General features: G+C 37.9%; 1 protein-coding gene across 1 annotated transcript in view; it reads left to right on the top strand.

Annotated features, from left to right (window-relative positions):
• SVEP1 (sushi, von Willebrand factor type A, EGF and pentraxin domain containing 1) overlaps positions 1-14,370 on the top strand; it is a 196,040-nt gene that overhangs the window by 67,681 nt on the left and 113,989 nt on the right. The window contains exons 6-7 of the mRNA XM_082403710.1: positions 6,802-6,981; positions 12,840-13,037. Coding sequence (XP_082259836.1) covers positions 6,802-6,981; positions 12,840-13,037 — 378 coding nt within the window. The remainder of the gene's footprint in view (positions 1-6,801; positions 6,982-12,839; positions 13,038-14,370) is intronic.

Raw genomic sequence — 14,370 nt, 5'->3', positions numbered from 1 at the left:
ATTAGGAATCCAGCGAGAGAATGGAGTGGAGGAGAGGCACTAATAGAAGATCAAAGAATATAACCACAAGCTGAAATCTGGAAAATACACATGACTGAAATCTTTGATAGTCAACTTAAAATCACTTACTGAGTGCCAGAAAACAAATTATTGAAAACAGATCCATGTCTGGAAATAATCTTATTGAAACTTCTGAAAGCCCTGGAAAAATTAGAAAATGGGGCCTGTTTCACAGTTAGAAATAATATTACCTATAAAGGAAAGGGAATCAGACTTGCCTTGAGCCCATTATTAGCCATTCTAAATATTAGAAGATAAGAGTATGTTTCCTGAATTCTGAAAGAAAAGAATTAGACCCTAGGTTTCTAAACTCCGGCAAGCTATTGTTTATGTGGGAAAGCAAAGCAAAGACATTCTTAGTCATACAGTCTCAAATGGTAAAAAGCCTATTACTGGAAAGGTTGATCATGGGAACCTCTTAGAAATATTCCTGTAAAGTTACATAGTTATTAAGTTCTTTGTAAAACCTCTACCCCTTCTTCCAAATACCTCATGGCGGAAGGTAGAAAACATGACATTTTAACTTTCCACTTACTGACCTTCCAAAGAAGAGTGAGAAAATCAGGCAGACAACCCCTTTAGGATAAGGTCTGGCCCCTGCCTCTTTAACTCTCTACAGTCTCCATCCTGAGCCTCGAACCCTACACTAAAGCCTTAAGAAATGGCCATGCCCTCTCAGGAAGCCATCCGTTTGCAAGTTGTTTCAACAGCCATGATTGTCCAGTCATTCCTTTGGTCCCTGTGTATAAGCCCTCCCTGTCGCTGACCTTCTCAGCTGGATTGAGATGACCCCTAACCTCTGTATGTGCATCCACAAACCTGTCCTGCCCTCATTCTAGCCCCTGTGCTTTGTGTGTCAGGGTCAGTCAGGGAAGCCCAGGAAATACACCATCTGTGCTATGGGATAAGGAACTTATTTTAAGAATCAGACTTTACACGATTTTGGAAGGAGCTGGGAAGTGGAAGGTCCAGGAGAGAAATTGGAGCATTGGAGGAGTTACTACCGGTTCAGTCTGAGAATGCAAGCCCACCCAGCTGCTGAAGTGGAACCACAAGGGAGAAGTGTGTTGGGAAGTCTAAGAGAAGCTTTATCTCTGTGTAACCATGCCCTGACGCTCTACAGCCAAGAACCCAGCAGTGAGCTTGGGGCCACTTTGGGTCAAACAGGGTCAGCAATTGGGATGTGGGGTGGAGGTGACCAAAGACAAGCTGGAACCTACTGTGCATGTCTGCATTTGTCCATCACTGATTCTGCCTGCAGTGATCACTGCCTCTCTTCCGCCTTCCAAAATCAAGTGCAGGTTCTTCTTTTGATCAACCCTAAACTGGCCCACAATAAGGGGATTCTGACAGTGTTTCCCAGCTTAACCAACTTGTTACAATACAAACCACTGTACTTACTTTAATTAATTAACTTGTCGATCACCTCTGCTAGTCTGTGAGCTCATTATGAGCACAGAATGTATCTTCCCCCACCCCAGCTAATCCTTGGTTATATTTCTGGTAAATGATATGGATAAGTACATTGACAAATAGATACACTGACAGTCTGCTTGTGTCACTTCCCATTATGCAGTCCCATTTTTAAAAAGCAGGCTTGTTGTCTTTTATGCAATTTGCATTGATGTCCCCGTATGAGTAAAATAACTTTAATCAAAATAAGAGCGATGCTCCAGGATGTGAACTTTTCTAAGCTCCCTTGAATTTCACCTCCAAAAAACTACTCCCTAACTTACCAGTGAACAAAGTTGTCCTGAATGAAGGTACTAAGTCAGGCTCTTCCTCTGGCTCCTCATGAATTGTTTTGGTTACAGGCATACTTCGTTTTACTGAGCTTTGCTTTATTTTGCTTTGCTGACGTTGCAGTTTTTACAAATTGAAGGTTTGTATTGATAGCAACCCCACGTTGTCAGATGATGGTTAGCATTTTTCAGCAGTAAACTATTTTTAAGTAATGGATGTATATTGGTTTTTAGAATAATTCTAATTTGCACACTTAATAGACTACAGTATAGTGTAAACATAACTTTTGTATGCACTGGGAAACCAAAAAAATCGTGGGACTTGCTTTACTGCAATAGTCACTGTATTTGGTGGTCTGGAACCGAGCCTGCAATATCTCTGAGGTCTGCCTGTACTTGAGGTATTCTTCTATGAAACATATACCATAATTCCTTAATTCAAAAACACTTTTTCCCCACATCTTAACATCCTAAAACTGAGATGTACCTCAACAACCATGGCGTTAAATCCTTTCACAGACATTATTGTTTCTTTATTCGCAGCTTATAAAATAACGTTGTGCCTTACAATTGGGGCGTCTGGGATTCGGTGAAATATGGCAGTTATGTGGGAATTCATTTCTGTTTCAGGAAGGGTAGTATGGAGAAAGTAGCATTTTACAGATCTAATTTAAATCTAATTATAAAGACAGAGGATAAGTTTATTTTTTTCTTGAAAATCTTTCTAAAAGTGAGGCAGAAATGAAAGACCAGTGTAAAATATAAAACCTTTTACAAATTCCATGTTACATCCTAAATGTTTTGTAGTGTTAAATAATAACTAATAGGCTTGATTCTTATTCCTCCTATACATTCTTCATTAAAACACTTACACTCTGAATTTTATCTGAATTACACATTCCTTTCTAAACTAGTACGGATTCCTTTGTGGTTTCTCAATGATAACCGGCTAAACCACAACATGAAAGTAAAGTAAATTTTGTGATAGTATTTTTCCTGAGAAAAACGTTCAGGCAACAGTGAGAACCCTACATTTAACATCAGATTTATTTTATTTTCAGTATAGAAGCTGTCAAAATTGGGAGAGTGACAGAAGTGTAAATCTGAGAAAAAAATCTGAGTCTTCCCATTGAGAACCAGATCAAGTTCTCACATTGTCTGCTACCTAGTAGACCATTCTCTTGAAAGACTAAATTGCTGTTTTCTAAAAAGACTAAATAAATATTTAAGGATTGCTTTAACATGAATGTCAGTCAAAAGTTTATTGCAGAGTTGTTCAGCTTATTGAAATAAAAATATTTTTGAAGTTGAAACTCATAAATAAGCATGTTCCTGTCAAAAATGATAAAAATGGTCATTCTTGGTTGAAAAGGAGTATAAAATGTTTAAGAACTAAATAGGAATTATTACATATGCTTTGTTTTCCCTGAGGAGCAATGAAAGTTGATTAAAACCAACACTTGAGAAGCAATGTAATTTACATGTGTATGAAACACCAGCTCTAATTTACTATCAGTTCCCTTGAGAGATGCTGCAAGTTCATTTCGTCTGAAGTTGGAAAGCTGGAGTCATTTCAGCAGTTTATTGGATCAAAAGCGGTTGTTTAATATGGTTTTCTAGATTTTCTATATCTTGATCATAGTAATTTGTCTCATTCACTTTTAATCCTACCTGGCTCTTGGCATTGTGCTACGCCTGATGAGTGCCCTCAAGAAAAGTCAAAATATGGGAGGCAAAATATTTCTACACCCTTGATGGATACACTCAGTAAAGATTCTACTTACATGGTGGACACACTCAATAAAAATCAAAACATGGAAGGCAAAATAATTCTACTCATTTGTCATTAATAGTTGACTTTGGTCCAAACTATCCCAGTGATTGAAAGGCGAGGGCTTATGGTTTAACTTCTAATCTAATTCTTGAGTTTTCTCTAAGGAGTAATCAATCCTAAATGAATATTTCATGCACCCAATATTTATGTTCTGCCAACTAATATAATTTGAATGGGTTCCTTCAGAGTAGATTCTGTGAAACCGCGACTTCAGTTGAATATGCACTGAATATTTTACCCCAACTTCCTTTCCTATTATTTTAAAGTTAAGCTTTCATCATGAGTAACTGCATGCTTCATATGAAAAATTGGCAAATGCATAAAAGAAGGCAAAAGACATCTTACCCAGAGTCTCAACAAAGTTCTTGAGTCCCAAATGATTTTGTTCAAAAATATTTAGAGCTTGCTCTGTTGTCTTGTGGCCTTTAGTGTTGCAGGAGTGTTATCTGAGAGAAAAGTGAGATTTGTTCTTTGGCAGGGGTTGTTTTTGCTTTTTGTACAATGCCTGATGCTTATTGGATTATATCTGTAAACTATTAAATTGAATATCCACGCCCATCTGTTGGCATATTCAACAAGAATCCACTCTCTTGTGCTCTCCATATCTCTGTTTATGACCAGGATGTACGTGCCATCTGACTGAAAGGGTGCACGGCCATGGGTCTGTGCAGCCCCCCACCTCTCCCTTCCCTTCCCTGCACTCTCCTTTCCCCATCCTCTTCCATGTCTCCCCCTCCCCTCCTCTTCCTCTCTATCGCCTGCCTTTCTCCTCCCCTTCTCTTCCCTTTCTTCTCCCCTCTCCTTATTCTCCCCCTTTCTTTCCTCCTTTACTGTCCTTCCTCCTTCTCCTGATTTGAAATCCTGATTGGAGTGGGTCTAAGCTAGAACTGGAGAAAAAGAAGTGTAGAAAGAGCATAAACTCTTTAGAGATAATTTTACCTAAAGAAGAACACATAATAGATTGGAGGCTCCAGTAGGGTATAGAATTTGATGGAGTTGAAGCTCTTGAGGGAATAATCTAGGAAGATAGGAGGTCGTTGTTAGAGGAGGGTGCTTGGACTGGTGCTGGCAAGGTCTAGAGGATAAGGCAGTGGAGGGGAGGCTGAAATAAGGTGAAGGATGTGGTTATTGGTGAAGAAGAGGTGAGGAATATGACTCTGGGGTATTGGAATGATCATCTACATAGATCATGAAATCACCAGCTTGAGTGTGTGTGTGTGTGGGTGTGTGTGTGCGTGTGTGCGCATGTGCCAGAGAGAGAAAGAGAGAGAGAGAAATATAAAATCATTAAAGAATGAGAAGTGGCCAAAAGGTCAGCAGGCAACTGGGGAGCGGGGTGGGGGAGGGGGAAGGGACGTTCTTCCTCCCTCCAGGAAGCTGGAGGTGTTTAGGAAGAAGAAAGAGAATGATCTGGGAAGGCAATAAGAGCAGGTCCTGTCTATAAGAGACAATAAGATTTTTTACGAGGATGAGAAAGTAAGGAAAAGTTCATAAGAGAAGTTTAGGATAGGACGGGATTTATTGAGGACTGATCATGTATTCCAGAGGGCAGGTGCATGAGTTTGTGAGTTAGATTTGGATCAGAACTGTGTGGGGATGACCCTGGTAGATGAAGCGATTGTCATGAACAAGAATATAGGGCCTGACGGAATTGACTGAGCTGTACTCTAAGGCACTTTATGGGATTTGGGTGGGCTAGGCGGTGGTAGACTCTTGCCGGAACTCAGAGCACAGATGTCATTTGGGAGCCTGCAGGAGCAGTCCGAGTACCTTCCTGTAGATTCTCAGTTCTCTGGACAACCCATGGCACTTCTGCTGCTGGTGGTGCTGAGGCTGGCTGAGGCACAGGGCCCTTTCCAGCCTCCAGAGCTTAGTAAATACTCTTCTAGCTCCTTTTTCATGGTGGTTTCAAAGTCAATAGAGAAAGGAAGTATATCACCAGTTGTAACCTGGTCACTTCTCAGACCAGGGGAATGTGATCCGGGCTCACACGCTCTACCCCTGAGCAAGGTTGGAGCACACACAAATCCCATGAGCTGAAAGAGGCGAAAGAGCTTCCCCTGGAAAATTAACAAAGGGAAAATGAATGGATGCTGGGCAGAGGGAATTAGGGTTTGCATATACCTACTGGTATCAGTGACCCAAATAACTAGGTCATAAGCCAATTAAGGGTTTGTTTTTCTCTAACCTGAAAGGACAGAAGTAGGTAATCCAAAGCTGCTGTGATAGCTCACTGTCATCAGAGACCCAGGCTTCTTTTATTTTTTTGCTCTACCATCTTAGTGCATGAGACTTACCCTGTAATATGCTGGGGCCCTATCCTTCATGTCTGTATTTCAGGACAAAGAAGGAGGAAGAGGGGAAGGCAAAAAAGTACTCTCTCAACTGAGACAGTCCCCACTCTAAAGCTTTTCCAGAAGTCCCATACAACCTTAGCGTATATGTCACTGGCTCTCATTTGTTCTGATGGAGGTGGAGAATTGTTATCTTCTAGCTGTGCATGTTACTATGCTGAATAAAACTGGGAAGAGTGGTTATTGGGTGGGCAACTAGCAGTCTCTGCCACAGCAGCAAAAACAAACAAAACAATGATAATGCATAAGTCAATATTATCATCATGAGCTAGGATTTGCAGGAAGCGTCTGGGAAGAAAGGGGTGAAAAAGCTAAAAGGACCAGAATTGTGGCTAGAGTAGAATGCTGGAGTTCAAGATTGCAGAGGCTGAGCAGCTGTCAAGAGTCTGGGATCATTAAAAAGCCCAGGATATGCCCATGATGTCTGAAAACTGAATTGAACCTGATCTCCGTCCTGGAAAAGACCCCTTCCTTTTGTTAGAACGTAGCCTGGAGAATCACAGCAAAGGCCCAGCTGAGGGCTGCAGGGACCTCCCTTTGTAAACCATTCCCAATCTCCAGCCATCATTGTCCATTTAGGGCCAGACTCCTTAAACAGCTTAAGTTTCGCACCTATAGGCAGAGGTGGAGCACAGCGATGTGGTTTAGGCCATGCATTTGATGAAACATAGGCTTTTAATTATCCCATTCTAACTCCAAATATAATGGTGTGTTATTCACTGTTTGTAATGTGTAGGCCTTATTAAATTTATAATTATTATCTTTGTCCTCATTGAGTAGAATATGATCTAATTGTTTTCATTTCACATAGTGAGAACATGCCCTCGTCTCCGCCAACCCAAACATGGCCGCCTCAGCTGTTCTACCGGGGAACTGTCCTATAGGACAGTGTGTTTGGTCACCTGTGATGAAGGGTACAGACTAGAAGGAAGTGCTAGGCTTACCTGCCAAGTAAACGCCCAGTGGGATGGGCTAGAACCCCGGTGTGTGGGTAAGTTCTTAGAAGGCATGGTGCCTTCGATGGGTCATTTCTCTTGCTCTCTGGTTTCTCCTGTTTTCTGTGAAGACCTAGAACTAAAAACCGACTCATTATGGGTATAAATACACGTCCATATGTATAGGTATATGGCGCTGTAGATACACGAACAAATATGTGGTTTTATTCCCCTCCACTGGTAAAACGACTTCTCACCACAATCCAGTTTTCCGAATCCCTAAAGTTTACAGCTTCCAATGGTAATGATTTTTGTTTTAATTGGGGCAAATTTGGATGGATTTCTTTAACAGCAAATGCTGTGCAATTCCCTCAATTTTTAAAACACAATTTACCTTTACCTTGTTGATGAAAGGACAAAATTATGAACCAGTGAATGTTAAGATGGGCCGTAAAATTCTTTCATCAGAAGATTTTCTGCCTTGTCCTTCACTAAGAGTTGTGACATCTCATGCCTGAAATTGGGTCCAGAATGAATAAACTCAGTAGCTCTTCCAGTTTGCTGCATCTTATACACTGCTGAAACATTAACAATGGTAATAACGATGATGATGAACTGATAATAACTACCATTAGTGAACCCTTACTATGTGTCAGATACAGTATACCTGGGAGTGCTAACAGGTATGTCATTAAATAACCAACTTCCAAAATAGGAAGAAGAACTATATGTAGGAAATAAATTGAGGTATTCCAGAATCCTAGATGGGAAAACTAGGTACTATAACTATCTCTATTCTTTATAAATTGATTTACAGGTTTATTCTAGTATAATCTAGTATTGGATCCAGGGCTGATAATAAGGGAGGGTGTCACCAGAAAGGATATTGGGCTTTACTGAGGGGTTCAATAACTGTCCTAGAGTTGACCCTCATGGTGCAGGCTCAGAAAACTTATAGGGGGGGTATTAAATATTTAAATAATAATTTAATAATAAAAATAACAAGTAAAGTTTATTAACAATGAGATACTTGTCATGACTACTGAAAGACATAGGCCTGACAGGCATTATATTTCCCTGGAGGCAGAAGCTACAAGGATTCCCAAACCACAAACAGACTTAGTTGGCATAAAACCAAAACAAAGGGAGCTAGCTTCTCCAGATAGTTCACAGAATTAAATGAAGATGATGGATCTATCCACCATAAAAAGGCTGCTTTGGCAATGGAACATTAAATCTCAATAAATCCCTTTAGTTGGAACGTTGTCTCCCAAGATTAGAATTTGTATCTAGATATTAATGGTTACTCCTGAGAATCATCTATTTCACTGGCTCCATGGATGAGCAGCTTTTCTTGTGAGGGACCCAGTCTTTTATTAAAAATGTAATACATTTAATAAGGTTACTCTGGAGTTATTCTTTAAAGAATTTAAATTTAATTATTAAGTTTAACTTAAAATTTTAAAATTCTTCAAACTTTAAGAATTCTCTTTAAAATTATTGTGCACATCTCTGTAACGATTTAAAGTATATGTCAATCTTGGTAGATTTGAAGTATAACCATCAAAAGGAAATTATATCCTTATTTACAATTTATTGGGGAGCAACTCACCGTAGCCCTCAAATTCTGACAATAACCATAATTACTATGAAATTTTCCACTTAAAAAATTGATAGACATGAATGGAAAGCGTATTGAAGAATAGTTGCAAAACAGGAAAATTTTGAACATGAGGTACACTGAGGGAGAACTTATTCTCGCCATCATAAGACAGATTATGAACCCACAGTGATTAAAATGGTACATTAATGGCACAAGGATGCACAGAACAATGGAAGCAAACATGGCTCAGAAACAAACATTATTTTTTGTAGAAGAATATAATATTCAATAAGGGAAATTATAGGGAAATCAATGGGGGAAAGAAGCTTATCTAAAAATTAGTCAGTTTTGACTCACCTCATTTTTAAAAATCTCTAAGTTAATTTAACTAATTAATTAAATGAGGCAAATTAAGCAGTGAAATGTAAGAAATAATATGGGGAAAATATGGATTTTAATGGAGAAGAACTTCATAAAAATAAAAAGGACAATAGATTTGAATACATAAAGATGTAAATTTCTGTACTTCAAATGAATTCTCTGCATTATTAAAATGCAAACAAGAAAAAGTTATTTGAAACACATAAAAAAAAAGTCAATGTCCTTAACATTTTCTGACATATGAAACTAGACCAAAACACAAAAATGTGAAGACTCCAATACAAAGAGAGATAAAGGAAATGAATTAAATGAACAAAGGAGACATTTTAAAAAATACAATTAAAAAATAAACAATGAAATTGAGAAAATTCTAGAACCAAAGTTATGAGATATGGGTTAAATTATACACTGATAAAATTTCACAGATATAAATATTTTCATTATTAAACAGGAAGAATGAAAATAACTAAACATTAAATTCAAAAGCTAGGAAAATAATGATTGTAAGAGAAGTTGAAAGAAGTACATAATAATAATAAAGGAAGATGAATTATAAAAGGAGATGGAATGCAGTAGAGTGGATAAGAGGAAAATCTTTGATTAAAGTAATAAAATAAATTTTAAAAAGAAGAAAGAAAAATGCAAAACTAGAATTTTTCCAGGAAGCTATCACAAAGGAATATATAAGGTCTGAGGTTTTTATTTTATTTTTTTAAAATATATTTATTATTTTTGGCTGCGCTGGGTCTTCGTTGCTGCGCACGGGCTTTCTCTAGTTGTGGCGAGAGGGGGCTACTCTTCATTGCTGTGCGTGGGCTTCTCATTGCTGTGGCTTCTCTTGTTGCGGAGCACGAGCTCTAGGCACGTGGGTTTCAGTAGCTGTGGCACGTGGGCTCAGTAGTTGTGGCTTACGGGCTCTAGAGCGCAGGCTCAGTAATTGTGGCGCACGGGCTTAGCTGCTCCGCAGCATGTGGGGTCTTCCTGGACCAGGGCTCGAACCCGCGTCCCCTGCATTGGCAGGCGGATTCTTAACCACTGTGCCACCAGGGAAGTCCCAGAGGTCTGAGGTTTTTAGAAGAATAATAAGATACCATACAATACATTTATTATGCATGATTTTCTAAGAAAATGAAAATTATTAAATGAATCAAGGAAAAAAGTAGAAAAGCAAGTATATAGTTACCTATGGGTAATTTACAAAGAAATGGAAGTGTTATCAGAGTTTAATTACTCCTCCCCAAATGACTGAGGGATCAGTGAAACTCTTTCAAACTTTTAAAAAGCAGTAATTCTCATACCATGTAATTTGGCCCAATTAGTGGAAAGTTAATCAGTTCATACTATCAAACTATTATTATTCTATTGCCAACCTGACAACTTTTACCAAGAAAAAAAAAAAAAAGATAGAAAACTACGACAGCAAATATACTAACAATCCACATTCAAAAGAATGGTCTGCCAAAACGAGTAAAGGTTTATCCTAGGAATGTAAGGAGGGTTTAAAATTAGGTACTCTATCAACATAATAAATTACTTCATTATAAAAAAATAGGAAAAATTCATATGGTTGCTCAGTATAAAAGTGTTTTATTATCATTTAAAACACATTTTTGATAGAACTCTAAGAAACTCATTTTGATTACTGACATAATAAAAAATTCCATCTTAAATCTGCATCCACTTATGGAAACAATGTAGACAGTCTTACTAAATCTGGAAAAACAAAAGGATTCCAGAATCATCCGTATTATTTAGCATTGTTCTCTAAGCTTTAGCTCTTGTAATAAATCATAAGGTTAGAGCTTAAGAGGATTCAGAATCATCATTTGTAAACTACGTGTCTACCTCCAAAAAAGAATGAACCTACTAAAAGACTGAGAGTTCATTAAAGTCATAAGAATATCAAATAAACAACTCTTCTATATAAATGATAAACAGAATATATAGAGAAAAATCACATTCAAAAGTTCTATAGAAAATATAAAATATATAAGAATAACCTTAAACAGAAATGTGTGGAACCTGTGTTACACAAACTACAAAATTACTGAAAGACAAAAAGAACACCTTAATGTTTTTATAAAATTTTATCAAAATGTAAGTTCTCTCCAAATATATGTATATGTAAAATGCAATGTCATCCAATAGCCCAAAAAGGTTGTTCTTTTTTGCCCCCTTTTTGGAGTTGGGGATTGACTCCAGGATTCATCTGGAAGAATGTGTAGGCAAAACTCACTGAAATAAGATTGAAAGGGAAGAGTAATAAAGAGTAGTAAAAAGAAAGTAGCTCTACCGGGTTTTAAAATATATACTAAAACTGCAAAAATGAAGAGTGTGCAAGAATTGCCATCAGATCAATGGGACTGAATACATTCCAAAACTTATGAGTTTCACGTATTATTAGGGAAGCATCATAGCTCAGTTGAGAAGATAAGATTTATTCAACTGATAATATAGGAAAATTGGCTAGCTCCTTGGGAAAAACAAAATGAAATTTTCATATGTTTTTAATACACACCAGACACTGACATAAATTCTTCATAGTTTTAAAAATATAAATTAAAAATAAAACCATTAAAAGCTAGAAGAGAGTATAGTTAATATATGTAAGTGAATATTAACCCATCTTAGAATGTATTAGGCATAAAAGCAATGGGAAAAGATTTTCCATTAGATTAGAAAAGATTAGATTAGACTATATAAAAACTAAAGACATTCATTCAAAAGGTCATAAACAATAAGAAAGAGAATATTAACAGGGAATAAAATCTTCAACAGTTATGACAGCTAAAATAATAATTTTCTTAATTTATAAACAGCCATACCTAAATAAACGATTTAGAGTCCCATATAGTTGTTATATTTGAACCACAAATTTGGCTCTGATTTTCCTCTTGGTCAAAGCAAAATAGGAAGTCTGGGCAACCACGTGGTACATACTGTGCAAAAATAAAGAAACATGCCAATTTCTCAGGAAAATTTGCTTTTGCTGACAGAGAGGTTTGAAAGCAGTCATTTCAGGGAGGAGGCATGGTTGTGGAATATTTTAGGAGCACACAGGTTCTGCTACTTACCCATCGGGTAGCCTCAGGAAAGATAACTATGAGAGCTACTATTATGTTCCAGCACTCTTGTTTGTAAGTGGGAATAATAACAACAGCCCTTACTGCATATGTTTAAATGAGTCTATCCTTGTAAAGCACTTAGAATAATGCCTGGCATATCACATGGGAAATACAGACTAAAGACACCAGCAGTGCTCCCAGTAGAATCACTACTACAACAAACAAATGCGTATATGGGGTCCTGTGTGTGTGTGTGACACACACACAGACACACACCCTGCATTAAGTCCTAGTCTGATTTTCCATTCTATCTCCAGTCTACCTAATTCTACCTAATTCATCTGCTGTTCTTCATCTGTGCTGAAAATAACATCATTAAGAGTCAAGGCCCTAATTATGACACAGTGATTCTAGGGAGAGTATAAAAACTATTCTCATTATGTGCTTGCTTAAAGATGGCACAAAAAAATTCATAAAATGGAGACTGATTGCTGAATTATCACTTATTCCATGAAAGATAGAATCTAATTCACTATTTTATACTTTGTAGCCATAATGTAATATTCTGCAAACTGAATGAAGGTGCTCTAAGCAAATGATAAAAGTCACAGTCGGCATTGATTTAAGTACTAGTTAGAAATCTTTCAAGATTTTGATGCACCGGCAAAATACCATGAGGTAACTAAAGAGATATGGTTGAGCATTATTTACAATACAGCATTTGTTTAGTGTCACATACAGACCTCATTTAGTGACTTATGTCAGTCCCACAGCAGACCAATTGTATTTTTCTCTAGTAAAGCGAATCTGTGACATTTGCAATTTGTGGGAACGCAAATAACATTTTCTTGCTCTCCTACAATAGAGCGCCACTGCTCCACCTTTCAGAAGCCCAAAGGTGTCATCGTGTCACCCCCCAACTGTGGCAAGCATCCAGCCAAACCTGGGACGATTTGTCAGCTAAGTTGCCACCAAGGATTCATTTTATCAGGAGGCAGAGAAGAAGTGAGGTGTACCACCTCCGGAAAATGGAGTGCCAAAGTTCAGACAGCTGCTTGTGAAGGTAGGTCCATACAATGGTCAGTTTAAAAACCAAATTCTATATAATGACACATTGGTGCAGTGTGGGACTGTCCCTCTTTGCAACTTTTGCTGCAAATCTATGGTAAAAGGATAGATGTAACCCTAAAAAATGCTATGAAGATGTCTGTTATAAAATCATGGGCTCACAAAATCCATTTTCAATATACCAGGCAATAATAGAAGAAATAGAAAACTAAGGATGATATTAGAGCTGGAAGTCAGGCTAAGTTTTCCATTGGGAGTTGAAGATCTTTGGGAAATTTCTGGTTCCTATAAAGCAGGTGAGATTAAAATAATTTTTTTTTAAAATGCAAGTCATCAGCCCTTTGAAACCTGCATCTCAGTACATTCACAAGAGAACATTGCCATCTTCCTAGCAACAAGAGCCGACTGCTATGAAAAGGAGCTATTGAGAGCAAGAAAGGGTTCTTAGAAGTAAAAATATAAATATCTCTAAGAGAAGGGCCAAAAAGTGGAGTGGATGTTGTTGAAAACAATATTAGTGATTTGACGAAGCAAACTGAGAATTCCTTCAGAATGGAGAACTGATAAACAAGGAACTTGAATATCCCAATGGATCAAGCCCAAAAGATGGAAGTTAAGAGATACCCGTGATAAATCGAGAAACCCCAGTAAAGAGTTCCAGAAGCAGAGAGAGGATAAGGGATGGAGGAGAAGAATTTCCTACCAGTAGAAGAAAGTTTCCCTGAGCTTCAGAAAGGCTTGAATTTTTTGATCAAAATAGCCTCAGACCTTGTTTATCTATTTTATATAAAGTAGTATATATCTGTTAACCCCAAGCTCTTAACCTGTCCCTTCTCCCCAACAACAAGGTCCTACCGAGTAGCTTAGGGAACTATATTCAATATCTTGTAATAACCTATAATGGAAAAATATATATACATATATATGTGTATATATATGTATGTATGTATAACTGAATCACTTTGCTGTACACCTGAAACTAACGCAACATTGTAAATCAACTATACTTCAATAAAAAATAAAGTACCATTACCAGAGACATAGAGTTTATTGATCCATGTTCAAGAAAACAGTGAGTAATGTGACTCCAAAAAAAAAACATAGGGGCTTCCCTGGTGGCTCAGGGGTTGGGAGTCCGCTTGCTAATGCAGGGGACACGGGTTCAAGCCCTGGTCCAGGAGGATCCCACATGCCGCGGAGCAGCTAGGCCAGTGCGCCACAACTACTGAGCCTGTGCTCTAGAGCCTGCGCTCCACAACTACTGAGCCTGCGTGCCACAACTACTGAAGCCCGCATACTGCAATACTGAAGCCTGCGTGCCTAGAGCC

Source organism: Balaenoptera borealis (genome assembly GCF_965194805.1).
Source record: "Balaenoptera borealis genome assembly, chromosome: 8".
In the NCBI taxonomy this organism is placed as follows: Eukaryota; Metazoa; Chordata; class Mammalia; order Artiodactyla; family Balaenopteridae; genus Balaenoptera; species Balaenoptera borealis.
This window is presented reverse-complemented; position numbering and strand designations above follow the sequence as displayed.